This window comes from Fundulus heteroclitus, chromosome 20, assembly GCF_011125445.2.
Source record: "Fundulus heteroclitus isolate FHET01 chromosome 20, MU-UCD_Fhet_4.1, whole genome shotgun sequence".
In the NCBI taxonomy this organism is placed as follows: domain Eukaryota; kingdom Metazoa; phylum Chordata; class Actinopteri; order Cyprinodontiformes; family Fundulidae; genus Fundulus; species Fundulus heteroclitus.
This window is the reverse complement of record NC_046380.1, coordinates 24,758,417-24,780,454: the sequence shown is the minus strand read 5'-3', so window position 1 is coordinate 24,780,454 and position 22,038 is coordinate 24,758,417. Positions and strand designations below refer to the sequence as shown.

General features: G+C 39.9%; 1 protein-coding gene across 5 annotated transcripts; it reads right to left on the bottom strand.

The window, feature by feature from the left end:
* Positions 1-21,947, bottom strand: os9 (OS9 endoplasmic reticulum lectin). Of its 5 annotated transcripts, none has more exons than XM_036151471.1 (15): positions 21,743-21,947; positions 21,155-21,337; positions 15,886-15,949; positions 15,252-15,328; positions 13,019-13,117; positions 12,568-12,769; positions 11,305-11,454; positions 11,084-11,202; positions 10,195-10,243; positions 7,600-7,682; positions 7,284-7,487; positions 7,005-7,200; positions 5,991-6,158; positions 5,491-5,600; positions 1-2,404 (listed from the first exon to the last, which is right to left on the bottom strand). In XM_036151471.1, exons 1-15 carry the CDS (start codon positions 21,890-21,892, stop codon positions 2,264-2,266), a joined length of 1,995 nt encoding a protein of 664 aa, XP_036007364.1. In that variant the 5' UTR covers positions 21,893-21,947; the 3' UTR covers positions 1-2,263. The 5 variants fall into 5 exon arrangements, with proteins under 5 accessions (XP_036007364.1, XP_036007366.1, XP_036007367.1 ...); XM_036151473.1 differs by having other exon boundaries at positions 7,600-7,679; XM_036151474.1 differs by having other exon boundaries at positions 7,600-7,643.
* Positions 21,948-22,038: the final 91 nt, after the last annotated feature.

Sequence of the window (22,038 nt, the reverse complement as noted above, 5' to 3'; positions counted from 1 at the left end):
AATTGTTAAACACATTTACTCAAGCAGTTCAATTACCACTTAAGATGTGCTAATAAAACAGAAAAAAATAATTCAAAATATATCAACAACAATTATGTACAAACAGAGCTCCCAGAAGCAGAGTTATTCACAAACTATACAAATTCAGCCCTTTAAATCCACATTTCAGCAGCTGAACCTCACGGAGAACGGTGGCATTTCCTTTGCTAAATTAAGATAAATTAAATGTTTTTGTCACAAATAAAAAAAAATACGCTTGAATATCTTGCTGCATTGCAATGGTTCACTGAACCATTTACAGAGTTCCTTTAATAATGTGCAGCAAAGATTTGGCAGCAAAAAGTTATCGAACATGTTTGGTTGGTGCACATATAGCGTCACATAAAAGTATTCATACCTGTTAGACCGCTTCATGTTTTATCGTGCTACAGCCACAAACCCGTCGGTGTTTTATTAGGATTCTATGTGACAGATCAACACCCCGGTGCAAACAGTTGTGAAACTGAAGGAAAATACGACTGATGGTTTTCACAAATAATAATCTGAACCCCTTTTACTTCAAAACCACTAAATAAAAACATCTACAACCATCTGCCCTCAGAGGTCATCCAATTAGTAAAGAGTCTTGATTGTACTTTAATCTCACAAAATCAGCTGTTCTGTGAAGGCCTCAGAGTTTTGTTAGTGGACCAACATGAAGAGAAAAGATGACCTCAGGCAGGTCGGCGAGAAAGTAGTGAAGTTTAAAGGAGGAATAAGTTAGAAAATACCCCGGGCTTCTCTCGCAGAGCTCTGCTCAAAGCATTATCTGAAAATGGAAAGAGTATAAAGCAACCTAAACTCACAGGTCTGACAGCGAGAGCGTTAATCTCTTGGTCCATGGCAACTTTGGAGGAGCTGCAGAGATCCAGCGCTCAGGTGGGAGGATGTATTGACAGGACTGTGTGTCATTATCGCCACAAATCTGCCCTTTATGAAAGTGGCAAGAAGGAGAAAGTCCTTGTTGAGAGAAAGTGTCTAAAGTATGCTGAAGGCCATGTAGGAAACCCAGCGAACATGTAAGAGAAGGTGGTCTGGTCACTTAGAGTGAAGCGTAACGTTTTAGACAACAGGCAAAAAAAGTAATACATGGTGGAAAACTGAAACTTCCCATCACAATGAGCACACCGCTCCTATGAAGGGATGTGGTTGTGGCAGCGGAAAGCTGTGGGGGAAAGTCGTGACGGGGCAGCTCAAAGCTAATGGGGAGATGGGTGGAGCCAAATACAGGGCAATCCAGAAACACAATTAACGTGTTTGCTGAAGGCTGTAGAGAAGGGTGGAGATTCGTTTTCCAGCAAGACAATGGACTGTTGGTCCAAACCATGTTCAAGTTTTTCAATGATTCCAGACCTAAATCCCATCGGCAAACTGTGGCAAGACTTGAAACGTCCAATTTAGAAACCACCTCTATTCAGTCCACATGAGTTTGAGCTATATTTCAAAGACGAATGAACAATTCAGCCTCTACAAGTTTGGTGCTGGTAGAGAAATAAAAATGACTTTGATCTGAAACTGTTCTACACTGTTTTAACTCAAGGGGCTGAATGCAAATTCAAGCCATATTCAATTACTAAAACACTTGAATGCAATGTACCTATTTTCCCACTTCCGATAGAATAACTGCTTTGTGTTGATCTGTCACATAAAAAAATGCAACAAAATGTTGTTTTTAACTGTTTAGTGACATAGTGACAAAAAATAAATAAAACTGTATAATAAAATGTACCAAGACACCAACATACGGCTGAGAGTAATTGTAATGCTTGTTGTAACTAAATATTTCAGGTTTGAAAGTTGCTTGTTGTTGTAGTAGCTATATTTTTCAGCATGGCAGCTCGGCGTAAATGTTCAGTAAAACTGGAAAAGGTTTCTAGAAACATATGCGCCCTTATGTCACCAGGCTGTGTCAGCCTACAATGAACCGAATCCCATCAAAAAAGGGAAAATGCATAACTTCATTCAACTGCATAAATGCGGCTGACTTTTCACTGTGCAACATCTGGACGTTGTCCATGGCAGACGGCGACGTTTTTTGTCCCATTTCAATTCACATTAAATCATTTCCTGGATGTGCAGACAGCCGAGTTAGATACCGAGCTCAACAGCAACAACCAAATCAATCAGGCTTTTTATTAAAACTGTGGCAATAATTTCGAGCCCCTCCACCTGCTGGTCTCCTCAGGATTTGTCACAGCAGGAGCAGTGAACGGACAGCGGGAGCTCAGATGTCCACATCGTCCGAGTCCGACGCGCTGGACGACGACTGGGTATCCTCCTGACTTTCTCCCCACACAAACCTGTAGTTGTTTTCCAGCTCTTGCTGCCGTTTTTGCTCTTTATAAACCTCCTCTGTGCCTCCGGTCTGCAGGGTTGAACAGAGAATAGGTCATGGAAAACAAACCACAGTCAGATCTAATATTTCACTTGCAAAGTTCAAATTATTTGGTTAACAAATGTGTTACCCAGTATAAATGACTTTACGAGCGCTTTACTTGCATAGCGTTTGAAAGATCAACCCTTCTGTTAAAACGTAACCAGGCCCTTCTACTTCTAGTCATAAAAGTGTTAACGGCCAAGTACTCTTTCTTTAACCACTGGGTCGGTAATTTGAAGCTCCACATTAACCCTGACCTCGTGTCAGGTCTCATGATATGACAACAAATGCAGATGAAGCATAATTTCATGGTTTCAGCTAAATATGCCGGTCACTAGACAAACAGCATGGCTACATCTAAGAAAATCATGCGATTTGTGATTTTTAGGGTTCACAAACATTTGCCATGTATAATCTTCCAGAAATTAGTTTTCAGTCGTTTTAAAATATGATATCCAGTTTATAGCAGATGTTTCTGCAGAGGCATTGGATATGGAAGCTGAAAAAGCATAGGCAGGGAGACCAGAAAGGAAGTGAGTAAGGACAACAGCCTGTAATATTAAATGTTTAGTTTAATAGGAATGTCATTTTTCCCTTGAGACTGAAATAAGGCAAATTTTTTGGCTGTCGCTTTATACCTACAACCTGTTTTGCGCTTGATTTAGCTGGAAAATAAATTAAAACAAAAATTACTTTTGAAGAAAAGCTAGTAATTTAGACTTATTAAACAAACAAAAAAACTTGTAGTTTTTTTTTTATTTTAAACTAATAATAAAAACTAAATCATTAGTAGTAGCTCCATTAAATATAAATTCAAATAGTTCTCTGATGACATGAAAGGGGAACTAAAAAGTCTAAAAAGTAATCATTGTACAAAATCAGATTTCCAGTTCTAGAATCTGTAATTTTTCTAATCCCACTAAAACAGCGCTAAAAGACGGAGACAGGAAAATGAGAAGGAGCTCTCCTGGAAACGTTCCAACACGAACCCTGAAGCAAACGTGAAAAGAAATGCGTTCGCTGCCGTGACAAGCAAAGATGAAAGCCTTCCTGTGAGTTTTCACGCTCAAACTGGGTCGACCTGCATCCGTCAGCTTACAGACAGCTGTGCTAAACGGTGCCACGCCTTCCCCAGCGCCTTTTAATGAGTAAAGACCTCGAACTCTGTTAAACCTGCTATTTATACTTTACCATGAAAGACACGATTGTCCTCAAATGCTTGTGGTCTTGCATACTTTTGTGTTTTATAATTCACTGAAGTCAGCTGTGCATTCCAAGAAAAAAAGTAAACAGGAACTGCAACAACTGAGGTCAGGAGGAGGCTGAAACAAAAGAGGAACAACTTGTGTTCGCTGTCAAACAGGACCCCTGGCAGAGTTTTTTTTTGGGCCGGCTCTTATGATTTTAATGAAAAAAGTATTAAGAAATAAATGACATGAAAATATGATGTTATTGCAGCTGCAGCAGGGCCTTCAACATGAAATGCAGAAGAAGTCCCAAGCTGCCAGGGTGGCACACAGGAGACGTAGCAATTCAGGTGTTTTCAGCGGAAAGAGACATGACTTAGCAGGGAGATATGGAGGAGGTGAGGTTAAAAGTAATAGCAGAATTAACTAAGAACCTATTATTACTATGATTATTATAGTGATTGTTATAAGGATTATGAGGATTATTGTGATTATGCCAGCTATGTTATGATCATTAATAAGCAATCATCTCTAACAATTCCTTAGGGATTTTTTTTATTTGTATTACAGATGCTATAATAAGAAAAATCTTGAAAATGCTATTTCAACTTTAAATATTAACCCTGTTGAAATCCTGCCTTTTTGGGAATGTTATACGCAACACTGCGCTGAATGAAATCATGTTTATAAAAGTTACATTAAAGCCAATATGAAAAGTGGAGTAAAGAGTCAGGCTCAGTTGATCAGAGTTTCAACAGTGGGTCTTGAATTTGCATTTAACAGTTTCACACACACACACACACACACACACACACACACACACACACACACACACACACACACACACACACACACACACACACACAGCAATAGGGTCTTTAGAGAGGCCATTTCAGACGGCAAATATAAGCCTCACTTTGCGTTTTGGTTCCCACTTTGAGAACCATTTAAATAAAGTCAACAGAAACTAGAGGGTTCTGATGGTTGATAAGGTTAGATCTTTCCACCCTGAGCAGAATATTTTGTCATTATGGTCAGAATAAACGCCTGACAAGGTAAAACTGTTTAGAAAGATAAAATAATAGGGCGATTGAAGTAAATGCTGTTTTAATCATTTTTACCTGGTCTTAATTCTCTGTTAGATATTCTGGCCAGAAACATTTTACAAGTGCCGTCTTTTTGCACAGGAAGATCAAGATCACTGGTGAGACGAAGCCTCCCACCTTCCTTTCCTGTTTAACTAACCACCGGTTTCTCTATTAATAGCAACCCAATGCAAACCTGAAGGTGGTTTAACAGTTGATGAAATAACATTTGCCTAAATCGCCACGATATTTCAGAGACAGGAGTTGTTTTGAGAATGATAGGAATCTGCTTTGCTCTTGGCCTCTTTCAGTCTAGCTGTATCAAAGGCCAGCCAATCTTGATTTATGCAAACAAAAGATGCCTGCAGCACTTGCTGTTGAAGCTCAGATACATAGCCAGGGCCGCACTGTACAAATTCTTCACTATCCCTTTAAGTTTCAAAGAAGCAGTAGTTGTAAAATGATTTACTTTGGAGCGACAGATAGATTGCCGTAGTGCTCCAATGTACAGCTAATAGTAACCTGGAACTACTAATCCAAATATATATTTTCTCCACAGCACTAAATTTCCAAAAGCTTTCACCTTTACCTAAGAACTATTTAAGAACTTTATCTATTAATCAATTTTATCCTGATGAGGTTAACTGGAAAATTATTAAATTAGAAAATCCTAAGAAATATTTTGTCATCCATAGCTTGATATCTAAACTTTCTAGAGAAAACTCATCCTCCCGGCTTAAACTTCGTAGCAGAGCTGATTTCAAACCAGTCACACCGTTTCTGGCTAGTTAAATTACCGTACCAGGAGATTTATGAGCAGCTCCCTGAAGGACTTTGTATCTTCTTCGGTCAGCCACTGATCGCCTGCCTCCTCTGCATTCTTTCGCGTCAAAATCTTCACTTCGATTTTACCTTTAACAACGACACAAGGGGGAGAGGGGGGACAAAACATGATCACCCACACGGCTCAGAGGCAATAAAAGGGAATGATAGATTCATTAAAATGACGTGAAAGGAACAAACAGAAGCTCGGATGAGAAGAAAAAACAGAGACGCACGAATGACACACCCTTCCTCTCCAATAAACTTTTAAAGGAACGTCAGTCGACAGCTGCCGTCTTTTTAAGCTTTGCAGAAACGTTCAGAGGTTTATTGCCATTTTCCCCCCTGCTAAACCTTTCCAGTAAAGGATAAAGAAGGTGTGAAGATAAGATGGAAGGAGACAGATAGCCATAAAGTTTAAAGAGAGGCAATGGAAAAGAGAAAAGGCGGCGTGTATATAGCCGCGCTGCCTCCTCATACCTTCAGCCTTTAGTCCTGCCTTCTCTAGCTGTTCTTTAACCACGTCCTTTATGTGCTGCCACTGGGGGTCTCCTTCGCCCATCTCCTGAACTTTGACCTCATCATCAGGGCTGCTGCCCGTCTTATACTTAGTAATTTTGATCTTAACGTGGTCATCAGCTGCTTGTTCTGAGGCGACGAGACAAAAGAGGGACAAAAGAGACAATTCACCTCAACACCCATCAGCAGGGTCACAGGCTGGAGGCGCCGTCCCAGCACACCGTCTTATGAACACCAGTGTTGTAGTCAAGTCACTATGCCTCGAGTCCGAGTCCAGGTTCGAGTCTCCAGTGTTCAAGTCCGAGTCAAGTCCAAGTCATAAAAAAAAAATAAAAAATCAGAATCGAGTCCGAGTCAAGTCCAAGTCGAGTCACTATTGATCAAGTCGAGTCCAAGTTCCGCACTAAAGTAAGCATAGCCTACATGTTTTTAAACTAAAAAAAATAAAAAATCCACACTCCACCACATTGCACTAATAATTTAGATATTAAAATCATACACCAAATAATATTCTAATGACATATTAAAATTATAGCCTAATGATATAAAAAAAAGTCGAGTCTTTTTCTCAATTTCCGAGTCAGAATGATCTGTATGTAGGAGTCCGAGTCCAAGTTCCAGTCATTAGTGCTCAAGTCCAAGTCAAGTCACGAGTCTCTAAATTTAGCTAATGACTCGGACTCGAGTTTGAGTCTCGGACTCGAGTCCTACAACACTGGTGAACACTTTGGCGCCGTGGCAGATCCGGGCAATGCGCTTGATTTTAATCACTTCAGTTTTGATTTTGTCGTGGAAAACTTAGTCACGTTTAGAATTAATGGCAGCAGTTTAGGCTGAGATTAACTCTTATTTTTGCAATCATGCTCTGATTTCTGAGATGAAGAATACAACGTTACAGATGACCAAGAATGGCTTGTGATGACGACATGCACATAACGACAGCAGCCCAGGGCTTCACGCCGCCATTAATGTTACCTGGCTGCTTAGGAGCCAGGCTGGGGCTGCCTCGGCTCGGGTCACGGGCCCTTTGGAGCTCCTGCTGCTCGGGATCTTGAACATCCTTCTCCTCCAGATGATCCAGTAACTTATCTAATGTCGTCTCCAGCGCCTGTGTTGCCTGAGTGCGATCGAACTCCCCTTTAAGACCCTCCGTTTCCAGTTCTTGCTGGGCCTACAGGGCAAACAGAACGACGACATGAAGCTTTGTTTAAATACAACAAGCCGGATGTCCAAGTATCATCTCAGGGCTGAAACCTCGTCTATGATGTTGTCAAACTCCTTCTGCATTTCCTCTTTTATCTCTTCGATCTTCCCAGAAGGCACAGAGAGGTCGGCCATCTCCTCCTCGAATTCCTCTAGCAGCCGTTCATCTCCGTCTTTCTCCTCCCCTCTGAGCATTCCTGCATCAGTGTCGCCTGCTGGTTTCTCTTCTCTACTTTTGGCCTGGTTTTCTGCTTTCTGTAAAAAAAAAGAAAGAAAAGAAAGACATGTTTGTTCTGACAACGCACCACACATACACACAAAAAATGAAACCCAAAATGGGGCTGTGAGACGTAGGGAGCGTACTGACCTTCCTGTTACTCTCCTTAAGATGTTGAACAAACTTCATCAGATCTGCTGGGTCAGTAATGATTTTAAAGTTGAATCTTTCTACTTAAAAAGGAAACAAGAAAACAACCATAACCCATGACCACAGGATCAGGTGTACGGCCGCATCTCTATCACTTTTCATCTAAAATACAATTATTTAAGTAATTCAGTTTTTAAACAGCACTTATGTGGCTTTATTACACACACACACACACACACACACACACACACAGAACATTTTAATGCGTTTATTTCAGTGGATTTTGATTAGGGATGGGAATCGAAAACCGGTTCCTGTCCAGAACCGGTTCCGTGTTTTCCAATTCCGTGGCACCATTTGGCAGCTCGCTTAACGATTCTCTTTTTGATTCTGTCGTGCCGCGGCTCTTAGCAGCACATTGTGCACTACATTTTTTTTTTACGCAAGTTACACACACGGCATTCAGTGAGCACATGTGCATAAGTTGTGTACGACGTGACCAGGCTTAAAGCAAAATAAAAAAAAAAAAATGCCTCCCCATCGGGTAAACGGGAAAGTTTAGCTTCATTTTAAGGAAGAGAAAGATGGCAACAAGGCACTTTGCAATCATTGCAAAGTGCCAGTTATATCCACTGGAGGAAATAGATCCAACAGGCAGAAACACCTGAGCACACAACATGGCATACAATTTAACGAATGCCGTGTTTTTGATTCTTACCGGACAGAAGCTAAAGTTACGACCAGCATGGAAGGCAACTCTGGTGGTAAGTAGCTAGTTTTACATCACTGGCTGGTTCCTAGTAAATCATATGCCATTTCTGGAAATAAACCAATTTCCTACCTCTCTTTGGGGTTATTAAGGGAGCGTGCCTTTATCGTTAATCCAGCCCTTCATTGGTAGCATGTTTAATTAGAACCACTGGTAGCTGGAATTCTTACATGATTCTAGCTATTGCAGTGGATGTAAGGAAACATGCTACAAAGTTGCTCTGCAGCTCAGGGAGCGAGAGAAAGGTGAGGCTCGTTTATTTAAATCAGGGGGAGACGAGTTTATTTTCCAAAATTGTACAGTAATGCTTTTTCATTAAACAGATGGCTTCTCCGTTAGATTTAGATGGCTGAGGTTATCTAAAGAGAGATTAATAAGCAACTGTCACAACAAACTTACATTTTCTTGTATTCTAAACAACTCATCTACTGTATTTAAGTTTGTTCTTATATTCCTTTTTATATTTAAACAAATATAAATGTTATTCCAGTTGCACAATTGCTGTGGACATCTTGACCTTGTTAGTTTGTAAGGTCGTGTGATAGTTAAGTAAACAAAGTTGATGCTCATCATCAAACTGTTTGTTCTCCTTTTTTCCCCAAATTGGAATCGAAAAGAGAATCGAAAAGGAATCGAATCGTTTCACAGAATCGATAAGGGAATCGGAATCGTGAAAATCTTTTCAGTTCCCAACCCTAATTTTGATGATCCTGACATACAGCCAATGAAAATCCAAATTCTGTTTCTCAGTTTATAAATGAATGAAAAGGGGCTTTTCATTGACTTCCTCCACTGGGAGCGTAAGCTAAAGAAGTGGCACGTCCGAGCGTATTGTTGGAAAGTTGAGTGGAAGGATGGTGTGGTTGAAAATAGAGCAGGGTTAAGATTTTCTGAGAGGTCAGGGGAGATTCACAACGTGGGGACGGCAGCTGAAGAGCTTCAAGAGACGCTGCACAGATGCATCCAGACGCTGTTCCTTAAAACGAGCATCTGCCGCAGCAGAGAAAATATCAAAGGTCTCTGTGTTGGACTGTTACTGTGTGGTCCAAAGAATCCACGCTAAGGTCCAGACTGAAGTTTCCACAGTCAACGATGAGTCGCGGAGCCGTGTCATCTGCTTTGTTAAATATTTTTAAAAATATGATCAAGTTCACAGTCAGTTAGCCGTCTACCAGGAAGTTTTAGAGCATTTCATGCTTCCCTCTGCTTATCAGATTTATGGGTTGCAGATCTCCTTTTCCAGCAGGACTTGGCAGCTGCCTACACTGCCAAACAAAACCAGTACCTGGTTTAATACCCACGGTGTTACTGAGGCTGACTGGCCTGCAAACTGGTCTGACCTGAACTCCGCAGAGAATCTATGGGAGGATTGTCACGAGGAAGACGAGAGACGATGGACCTGGAGGACGCTATCAAAGCCACCTGGGCTTCCAGCCCGTATCAAAATCCACGTACTGAAACAGGTTTAAAGGTTTAAATGGTTGACCGTTTGGTAATAAAAATAACTTCTAATTGATCTTGTGTAATATTCAGATTTTCTCAGAAACTGAATTTAGGATGCTCACAATTTTTAGCCAGAATCACCAAAATTAGAAGAAATAAAATATTCTGTCTTTCTGTCTATAAGAATTTCACTTTGTGAATTGAATGACTGAAATAAATTATGATATTCGTATGCATTTAGATTTGCATGTATATAAGAAGGAAATTATAAATTAAAACGCAAAATAGCTAATATCTACAAAGGTTACTGGTTTAGGGTCTAAAGCAGTGACTTGAAAAGTCATAAATTGTACTCGTCTACCTTATATGAAAATTAACAGTACCTTCATCTCCTTCATTGTCCACTGGGGAGCTATAGTCACCGTCCACCACCTTTCAGAGAGAAACATTTAGTTAAGACTGTGAAAAGGATAAGAGACCAACTCTGCCATCTAGTGGTAAGCAATGAAAGTGAGTTTTTTATTTTTTTTTATTTTTTTTTAAACGAGACACGTTGGGTTTCATAATCAGAAACATTTGCTTGACGGTGTTATCAAAGGATTCTTATTTACGTTGCTCAGAGTCAATTATAGTCCAAACACCATCTTATTGAAGATTTGCACAGAGACACTTCCCACAGGTGCAGGAATGTTGACATGCTGATGTTTCACGGTTGCAAACATGCAAATTACACCAAACTCTAAGTTCAAGCCTTCAGTTTACAGTCTAACAGCAAATAGAAAATCTATTTAATACAAGTCTTAGTACTGAATATACTCCTCCAGAGCAAGGGTATATATTTTTTGGTAAAAAAAAAAAAAGTATAATGGGTAATTTATGGCTCCTGTCCAGCTGGTTCCCCTTGTGAGTAAACTTTCTGGCAAAATCAAAAAGCTTGATGAAGGCTTGAGGCTGAGATTATTGAGCAGCAACAATTGGGATTAATATTGTCATCTTCCTTTGTTTCTTATTGGGAAAAAACAGTATTTATGTGCTCAAGAAAATGTTAAATATTTTTTATTTGGGTAAATATTTCAAATTATCAGTAAATCATGGTGATAATAAGCACCTACTGCTAAGTTGTTCTTTTGTTTCTTCAATGGCAGACTGAGTTTTTTTAAACATACTGCCTCTGCCTAGTTTCTGTGCAATTAAGCAAAAAGCTTAATTGCCATAATGATAGGCAAAGAAAGAAGAAGGACGACTTTAATGGTAGTGACACATGTTCAGTACCTCATTGTCTTGTTGAGAAGTTGTTGATTTTAATTTCCCAGGTTTTGTAACTCCTTCCCAAAAGTCAGCATCCTCCGTCTCTTCTGATGCTGCATCTTCAGACAAGTCGGTCTTTCCTGCTTAAAAACAGGAAACGGACATCCATGCAGATGACATAAATACGCACTTTTTCCCTTTCTCTTTTTTTTTTGTTGTTGTTACTTAACAGAGTGGAGCTTTACCATCTGAGGGCTCTTGGTCGTTGCCTGGCGGAGGTGTGGCCTCCTCTGCCGTCACCTCCACGGTTCCGTCTGCGCCTTCATTACCGGCCAACATCTCATCCAGGCTCTTCAGCTCCTCGGAGATCTGCTCCACTTTGCGCTTCGTGTCCGCTGGGAACAGCCAGAAGAGGAACAGGACAGCAACAGAATCACCATCGATCCCATCAGGTCTTACTCATCTGAACAATGGCAACAGAATTAAAGTACAGGACTGTCTCAGAAAATTTGAATATTGTGATAAAGTTCTTTATTTTCTGTAATGCAATTAAAAAACATGAAATGTCATACATTCTGGATTCATTACAAATCAACTGAAATATCGCAAGCCTTTTATTGTTTTAATATCGCTGATTATGGCTTACAGCTGAAGAAAACTCAAAAATCCTATCTCAAAATATTAGAATATTTCCTCAGACCAAGTAAAAAAAAAATTATAACAGCAAAACAAAATCAAACATTTGAAAATGTTTGATTTTGAAATGCACTCAGTACTTGGTTGGGAATCCTTTTGCACAGATTACTGCATCAATGCGGCGTGGCATGGAGGCAATCAGCCTGTGGCATTGCTGAGGTGTAATGGATGCCCAGGATGCTTCAATAGCGGCCTTTAGCTCATTTGCATTGTTGGCTCTGGTGTCTTTCAGCTTCTTCTTCACAATACCCCACAAATTCTCTATGGGGTTCAGGTCAGGGGAATTGGCAGGCCAATCAAGGACAGTAATGCCATGGTCAGTACACCAGTTACTGTGAGAATCTTATGTCGTCTCTTAACCACTACCATACTTGTGATTTAGTTTACTGAACCAAGCTGAGTGTTTTTCAAGGCTCAGGAAACCCTGCAGTGTTTCGAGTTAATTAGACGATTCAAGTGATTAGTTGAATAGCCTACTAGTATACTTTTTCACGATATTCTAATATTTTGAGATAGGATATTTGGGTTTCTTAAGCTGTAAGCCATAATCAGCGATATTAAAACAATAAAAGGCTTGCGATATTTCAGTTGATATGTAATGAATCCAGAATGTATGACATTTCATGTTTTTTAATTGCATTACAGAAAATAAAGAACTTTATCACAATATTCTAATTTTCTGAGACAGCCCTGCATTGCTCATAATACAACCACATTTTTTGTTAACACACCGATACCCATCTAAAATAAAAAAAAACTGATGTGCTCCTGTTTTTCCATCTTCCTAACCAATGTGATTTCTGAGCACTCACAGACTTGAGCCTTCACATAGTCCATGTACTGCTGCGCACTCAGAGCCGGCTGGCAGACAATGCCCTGCGGCTTGGAGCTGGACGGCGGCCGCAGGAACGGATGCTGGCAGGTGCGACTGGTGTGAACCGTCAACACGTAGCGGCACGACTGTGGCTCGTCCACTCGGGCGATGTAGTCACTGGAGCCTTCTTCACATACAAACTGGAAATAAATAAATAATTAAAAAAGTTGAACGATGCGAGTACAGGTATAGAAAATGGAACTTGAAAGCCTGTTGAAATGGAAACCTTCAAAAGCTACACAAAAGAGTTTATTCTGCTGTGGCCACAGTTTTACACAGAAATCAAGTCAGGATTTAAAAGAAACTGCAAACAAAACTTAAACCATTTGCTAACAACGCTACTTGGGTTACACGGATCGACAAACGTCTCCTGAATTCAAAAGTCTCACCCGGACTTCAGTCTCTCTAGGGCTTCCGTTCAGGTCACACTTGGACCCATTTACGTAGGCCTGGCTGTGGTATCGCTTCAGCTTGTGCCGTTTGGAGGCCTGCGAAATGGAGAGAGAAGACGTCTGGAGCTGAAATGAATGTTCTGCACAGGTTCTAGGGTCAGATTTACTGCAGCGTGCGGTCCAGCTAGGGGACGCGGTGCCCTGGAACAGTATCAACTCTGCTAACCGCGGTTATATTTTGTCACGTTACAACGGGTAACTTCAGTGTGTTTTATTGGTATTTTATAGGATAAACCAACACAGTCGAGAATCATTTTGAAGAAAAAAAGAAAACATGTTTTTTTTAAATATAGTTTTTCATTACATGTTATAGTTTAAGGTGTGTCTTGACCCCTTTTTAATCTGAAGCCTTTACAACCTGAAGTCTGCTGGTGTGTTTCTACCAGTGTTGTAGTCAAGTCACTATGCCTAGAGTCCGAGTCCATGTTTGAGTCTCCAGTGTTCAAGTCCGAGTCAAGTCCAAGTCATTAAAAAAAAAATCCGAGTTGAGTCCGTGTCAAGTCCACGACTCATCCGAGTCGAGTCACTGTTGATCCAAGTCGAGTCACTATTGTTGAAGTTGAGCCCAAGTTCCGCACTAAAGTAAGCATAGCCTACATGTTTTTAAACTAAAAAAAAAAATCCACACTCCACCACATTGCACTAATAATTTAGATAAGAAAATCATACACCAAATAATATTCTAATGACATATTAAAATTATAGCTTAATGATATAAAAAAAAAGTTGAGTCTTTTTCTCAATTTCCGAGTCAGAATGATCTGAATGTAGGAGTCCGAGTCCAAGTTCGAGTCATCAGTGCTCAAGTCCAAGTCAAGTCACGAGTCTCTAAATTTAGCTAATGACTCGGACTTGAGTCCTACAACACTGGTTTCTACCACCTTTGTCTACATTGTAACATACCTCATACTCATACATGCCAGACTGGATGGTGAGCGTCTGAGAGCGTCACTTTTTATGTGTCACCATAGACTATGGAGTCAAGTCTGGATTTTGACTGGGCCTTCATTTCTCATGAAGATCCTTTAATCTAACCATTCTCCATCTTCACGTCTCAAATCTTTGCAGCTGATAACAGGTTTTCCCCCAGCCTTGCCCTGCATTCAGCTCCTCAGTCTCCCAGCCCCTGTTGCTGAAAAGCATCCCCACAGCATGATGCTGCCACCACCACGTGTCGCAGTAAGGCTGGTGTGTTCAAGTCAATCTCCACAGAATTTTTTTTTTTTTTTTTATGTAGTCCTGAGGATTTAATCAGTCCCACTTCACCAGCTCAGCCTGCTCCACTTGTTTGCTCCCTTATACGCGACTTGTAAAATAGTGAAAACAGGACTTTTAAGGTTTTCTTTCATAAAGGCCTGATTTGTTGCGTGTACGATTCTTAGTTTTCCCGTTAGCAGCTTCTGAACCCAGAGCTGTGGATCTCTGCAGCTCCTCCAGAGTTACCATGGGCCTCCTGAATGCTTCTCTGATTCATGCTCTCCTGGATTATCAGCTCAGATGGCCATGTCTTGGTAGGTTTCGATTATACTCTGCAAGATATCCAAACCTTGGAAAACCTTGTCTAAACAGGCTTTTCATTGGATGTTTATTTTCACTGTATGTTTTATTGTGAGTTAACCTGTTTTTAATCGGCGCATAATTTCAATATCGTCTTTGTACAGAAAGTGCTATATACATAAACCTGCCGTGCCTAATGGCTATTTTATTGGTTTACTGTACAGCAGTTTGTGATGGTTTTATCTGTGAAAGGTTATTAACAAACAAGCCTGATTTATTTACATGTTTCACAACTTAATCCTCCTTAAACTTCTCCGTAACTTTCTCCCTGAATGTTCTGCTTTGTTCCTTATTCTGTGAGATACTGTTTGTTTTCTAGCAAATCTCTAAAGCTTTAACAGTATTGCTAGATTTATATCAACATTAAATTAAACAGAAGTGGATTAAATTTTGTGATTAGGTGATTCATGGAGGATATTGGCAGCACGGATATTTACCTAAAGTTATCAGATTAAAGGGGTCTTAATACCAATGCAATAAGTTGCTACTATGTGTTGATCCATCACATAAAAACCTGGTTATAATGAGACAAAGTCTGAATTCAATAAACAACCTTTTGTAAATAAATAGGGCTTAGATAATGTTATACGACATGCAGTAAAGGCAGTCTCACCTTCGCCGTTTCATTGTTCCAGTCAAATTCAGACTCGTAGTATCCCAGAAAGAGAATGTCCCCTTTAATTTCAGAGTCTAAGAAGAAAACACATTAGTCACATGACTAGCCCAATAATGAAAACAAAGCACACTTTTAAAATAAAAGACTAACATTCCTCTGGAACAACTTATTCTACCACTAATGATAGCTCAGACAAACATTTCAGTAATTAATTTCTGTTTTGTGAGACCGGTGAATTTGCCAACAGATATTATTTCTGTCACAGGCAAAACTCCAGATATGGCACCTCAGAATGGCATTTGCAACATTTATACAACTTTTAAAGCTCTAATGTCTATTTCTTTCAAATCCTTTGACAAGTCTCAGAAAAAAAGCCAATTAAACAAAGTCCTCCAAGTAGAGTCCACAAGTTTAAACTTAAAAAAAGACAAAAAAAACTGAGGCCAAGGCCAAACAGAGAAACCCACACAAAGCAGAAGCCTAAAATAACATCTATAGGACAAGGTTCAATGATTTAACCCTCAGAATATGAAGAAAATTCAGGTCTACAGAAATAAAATCATTTTTTATTGTTTCATTTGTATTTATCGGTTGAAGAATGACAAAATATATAAAAATTATTTTTCTTTACCTTCAAGATGATACTGTCTGATATGCTGACTGTGACAAAATTCATATGTCCACCAATCCTTTGTCTGCAACAAAACAAACAGCAGATTAGACATTTTTCAGTCTAACATTTTTCCATGATAAGACACAAAAAAGTCCTTCCGTTATGATATTACTCAGTCAAACAGATGTTTATAAATTGTTTAGCTTAAACTTGGAGGTTCCTGCAGTGGAAAACGCTGATTATAGCGTTTTTCTTCACTGTAGAAACGTCATTTTCAGTCTGTAGACTGAAACTTTAAACCGGCAAGTTCACTGCTACCCCCAAAATTTCACAGCTTACCTTGTTGACTAAAACACTACAACGCAACCTTGCATACTCCTGTGTAGGTGTTTCTTAGCCTTTTCCATTTTAACATTCTTTGCTTTTCCAAAACGCAAATATCTGTGTTTAGGGCTGGACGATAATTCAATAACTATATCTAGTGGCCGATAGACGTGTGGTTCAATAGTAAAAAAAAAAAAAAAAAAAAAAAAAGGGGGTCAATAAAATGTTCAATAGAAGGGTTTTCCTTCCTTTTGCATTCTAGCCTATCATTTAGGTTAATACTACAATCACTACATCCTGCTGACCAATCACAAACGCAGACCCAGGAACGCTCCTTCACCAGGTTTTTAAGAGTTCAGAGAGCACATGTTGTTGTTTTTTTAGGTTTTGGTAAAAAGTTGTGTTTGAATTCAGTGTTTTTTACTTAAAAATAGGTCACTAATTAACAGCATAAAATGGCCAGGGCTGCACTTGAAATATATGTTTTGAATTGTTTGATAACTATTTATATTGGTTAATATGATTTTTATTTTATCAATAGACTTTTTTTCCTATATCGACCAGCCTTATGTGTGTTTTTGTTCTGCGTTTTAGGTGCAAAATAAAAAAAATAAAAATACTTTGAATTTAGGGCAGACATGGAACCTGCAAAGAACACAGACAGTGAGGTAAGATGGACGGACAGATGCATGGCTGGGTAACTGGTGGACAAATGGATGTGTGGATAAAACCCAAGTTGGCATCTGTTCTCGGGGGGGGAAAAAAAAGTCAAAACATGTTGTCTCAACTGAGTTACATTTATCCAATAAACCACCAATGCTCTGTGAATCTGTCTGCATCTGTAGTTTTTCACTCTGGAACTGGGAATGAAGAAAGATGCCAATGCATTCAATTATTAACTCTAAACCTATAAAAAGTAGATGCTGAAAAAATTTAACAACACTAGACTTTTTTCCAGACTATTTGTGTTTTCCACACTCAGATCTGGAATAAAATTCAATGAAATTCCAGATCTTTAGTAATAACTATCTCTAACAGGAGATGGATAAAAGAAAAAGAATAGCATGCCTGCCACCTTTGCATAATTTGGTTTTAAATGGATACGTGACAGTAAAACAATTAGGGCAGTGGGAAATGATTGTGCTCACTTTGCAGAAATAGTAAACCCAACCCACAGATGAAGCAGTAAAAACACAAGAAGCGTGTTTCATTCCAGTGATTCAAGTTTCAAGAATCAATTCGATTCCGATTCTCAAGATTTGGAATAGACTCTTTTCGTTCCGATCCGATCTCATATTGGGTTGCTGGTATTAAAAACATTTTTTATAGCTGTCACCTGAATTACATGACTGTGTAGTTATGCAACATACTAGTATTATATTAACATTCAACAGCAAATTGATAAACTAATGGTAGCTAATGGTGGCTGTAAGGACCAAAACAGAGACACCAGAGATATCTGCAACTGCTATTTGGACACTAAGCTGGTGCATTATTAAAAATATGAAATAAAAAATTCACCTCCTGGAGTGGAGTGTGAGCCAGAAATGCCAGCTCCTACATTTAAGTTCACAGCGGAAAATGCTTCTTTTTTTTTTTTTTTAACCAATCTTTGGTCACACGAATCGACCTTTATGAAGTGATATGAGAGTTGATTCAGAATTGGAAATTTTTCTCTTTTTTAACACAGCTCTAGTGATTGATTTTGTTGGCTCCCCATTCCACTGCAGCAAAGAATTTACACTGGATAGTAAATGTAAGCAGTAAAGTTTCAAAATATATGGACATTTATGGACAATGTAATAGCAGTATGTTTAATATCAATGTCACAAAGAACTGCTTAGACAGAAGTATAGTCGACACCAAAATTTTTTGTTGTTGTACATACCATATTTTTCAGACTATAAAGTTCACTTAAAATCCTGATGGTATGCCTTATAATCTGGTGCACTGATTGATTAATGTTGTGCTTACTGACTGATTTTATGTGGTACAATGCACTCAAAAATCTGTTAAAATGTGTAAGTACGACTTTGGTTAGCAACAAAGCCGCTCCTCTCAATGGATATTCAGAGCATTACGGTACACCGTGTCACGACCTGATCGGACCCCTGAGCTGTCTACAAGACTGCCTGACTAATGTTGAAACTAGAAGTGCATTCATGACGTAAAGGCCCCCCACATACGTGTACGTAGTTCGCTTCGTGGAGGTCCGCGCGTACTTGAGGTGTACTCACGCCGAAGTCTCCACGCATACAAGTACGTGTCCCACTATAAACTTCTCGGCGGCAAGAAGTCTTTACATCGAATTGTTTTATATGTGACACCGAGCATGATACACTGAGCTGCTCCAAGCAGGCGGTCATAAGGACGTGCAGCATCACGCTCCACTATGAATGGTAAAACATCCACAGAGAGTCAGGCGGAGTCCACCAAGCTCACAGTACGCACACCGTACAACCGAGTATGTGGGAGCCTCTAGGCAGCGTGCGCACAGAGTACGCGCTAGCAACAATAAACCTAGTAAGTTAATTCAATATAAAGTTACGTTTATTTTGGCCTTATGTTAGAAACAGGGCAGTGCAGTCCAACTACTCTGTCCTCCCGACAGAGACGGATAGTGAGCTGTGTATGTGAATTTAGTGCGTCTTCTAATCCGGTTTGTGTTATGTGTAAACACAGACATAGACACGTTAATTCACGGTATGCAGTGCGCCTTATGGTCCGAAAAAAACGGTAAGTTGCACTTTGAATTCAGGTCAACTTCCAGACAAGGTGATTGAAATAAAAAAAAGTTTTTCGAAATAATTTCTTAAATTTGTTTTTGTGAAATGGAGAATTGATTTATCGTATTTAGTATAAGAAAATCAGAGATTTTATTGTTAAGCCACATCCCCCAGCCTTAGCACTGATGAATTCACACTACCGTTGAAAGGTTTGAAAAAAATTTCAGTTTTTCCAAGACAACTCACATTTTATTAATCAAATTAGTTGCAAAATGAAGAGAAAACATAGTCAAGACATTGACAAGGTTAGAAATGATGATTTGTACTTGAAATAATATTGTACTTCAAACTTTCATCAAAGTATCCCCCGTCTGCAGCAATTACAGCCTTGCAGAACTTTTGCATCCTAGCTGTTAATTTGTAGAGGTAATCTGAGTAAATGCCCCCCCCCCCCCCCCATTCATCCTGAAGCACCTCTCACAAATTGGATTGGCTTGATGAGCACTTCTTACACGCCATACGGTCCAGCTGCTAGGGCAGTGAAATAGGGCTGACTTCTGGTGACTGTGCTGGCCATGCCAACATAGACAAAATACCACATTGACAACATCTAGACTGTATTTCTGATTAATTTGATGTTATTTTAATTGAATAAAATGGTGCTTTTTATTAAAATAATATAAGGAAAACTCTTAAGGCTACGTTCACACTGCAGCCTGAAGTGACCCAATTCCGATTGAAAAACAACACCCATAGCGGACTATAATGAGGAGAGCAGTCAATGGAGAGAAAGCTCCAGTTAGAAAAGAAATTAAAGACCGCAAAATGCGCAGCAGCATTATAATCCATGTTTACTTCCGCAAACACTGAGGACGCTTGCTACGTGTGACGTCATCGCGTCCTCGAGTGCGCATGCGGGACACTTAGGTTGTATGAATTCAGTTCACACAGGAGATCACATACAACTTGCATATATTTGGAAATGTGAACAGACACGCAAATAAATCCGATTTCACAAAAAAAAAAAAAAAATCGGAATTGAGCATCAAGACCTGCAGTGTGAACGTAGCCTAAGTGACCGCAAACTTTTAAGCCATAAGCGTTAGTCATTTGACTTTTCTGCATGAAACCTCTTTGAATCTATGCGATTTGTCTCATAACACCTAAATCTAACTGAATGATGTCACATCCTGCAACATACACAAGGTCATAATAGGCTGGGAGGATTAGATGCGTGCACTTTCTTGACGGTGGTTAGAAGATGCGATGAACGGTGTGTTGCCTTTCAGGCATGAATCTGAATGGACCTTTGTTTTGAAGGAATGTTAGCAGAGTTCACATTTTGCTACATTTCTATGTTCCACTACCTGAATTTATCACTGTGAACGTCACAGAGGCAACGTCGTGAGTTGATAATTTCATAATTACATTCATAAGTTTATATGTACTATTTACAATAAAATGCCTTTGATTTATTTGTGGCTAAAAACGTTTAATTTACATTAATTTACATAAGGAAAGCATCCGTTGCAGAGTTAAACGGCCATTTTTGTACTCGTCTTGTTACAGCTTTCACTCTTACCATGTACTATGAAGAAAAGAGCCACAGTAAAGAGCAACTAGAGCTTACTACGACTCACGTCTTCATTTATATAGGAAGAGTTTATCTAGATGTATAACTGGCAGTTGCTATACTGCAGTGAGGACAACACAAACGGCTTCCCTGCAAAAGCTCAACTGTGACACACCATTATCGCCGTGAAGTAGTTTGAAACGTGTTAAAGCTACCGCACCCGAATGGCGGTGAAACACCCTTTGTGGGCCCAGTCCGTTTTACCCTTCAGACGACCGCCACTTAACTATACTGTGGATGTAAGACTCTCAAAACAGTAAAGTATATTGCTATTATTTAATTCCGGCAAGGTCAGAGAAATGGCTATCTGATAGATATGTGCCAATCTTTGTGTTAGTGCTATCTAAGTGTGCCATGCGGCTCCCAGTCAGGTTGTCCCCACCACTGATCCAAGGATATCCTTACAGACCCCCCCATGATGTGCCTAAATGACACATCATCAAGGAAGATCAACCAGACCCGGATCAGTGGTAGGACCGCCCTCAGGCTGTCCCTCTGCAAGAACAAGCCTCCTAATCGCTTTATTGTATGACCAGGCTGAGCATTTGACCAGTGGATTACACACATAAGCAGAGACAGACCCAGATGGGTTTCAAGCACCGACCTTTACAAGACAGGGGGCTTTGTGCATCGGCCTGAGCAGGTCCGGGATGTCGGGCCCAGTGTAGCCCAGCGAGTCGGGTTCAGAAGCTGGATCCTGATGAAACCGGACCGCCTGGGCTGGAAGTCGACATTCATAGAGCTGCTTGTACTTATTGGACACCATCATGACCTCCTCTGTCTTGGTCTGGAACAGGAAGAGGAACAGGCTGATGTTGTAACTTTTAACAGAAGCAGTCACTGTGGGGCTTCAACAACTTAGTTTGATGGTTGCCTAACAGTAAAAAAAAAAAAAAAAAAAAAAAAGTAAATAAAATAAAAATGACGAAAACAGAGAAGCTACCTGTGGGAAATATCTAACAGCTGTTGCTACAAGCTGCGTACGTAAATCCAAAGCTACTCCGCTAACCCGCCACGATTTAATAAAATGTCTTCCTGTTTTCGTGATGTGCCAACACACTTGCTACTCATTACGAACGTTAGCTATTAAGATCATACAAAAAAAATAAAAATAGTACGGCTAAAAACAGTAGCTCCCATCCTAGCCAAGAAGCTACATGTTACCGTTAGCGCCTGAAACGCCTCGACTCACCTGCCCCAAGATGACGGGGTCAGGAAGAATTTGAATCCCATATTTCATTTCATTTAGCTCCTCCAGGTTCAAGAAGGCTGGCACGCAGAGGGGGCATATCAAGACGAAAAGGCACAGTCTCTTCAGCCACCGCACCGAGGAAGCGGCCATCGTTTAGCCTCTGCTCATAACCACCTCCTCTCGTCGCACAAGCGCTCCACTAACAACATAACACACGACGCCTGACATGGTAGACGCTGATTGGTCAGTTGCGGAAATTCCGCGCTGTCATTGGACCACCTCTCTGTTCATCAGCG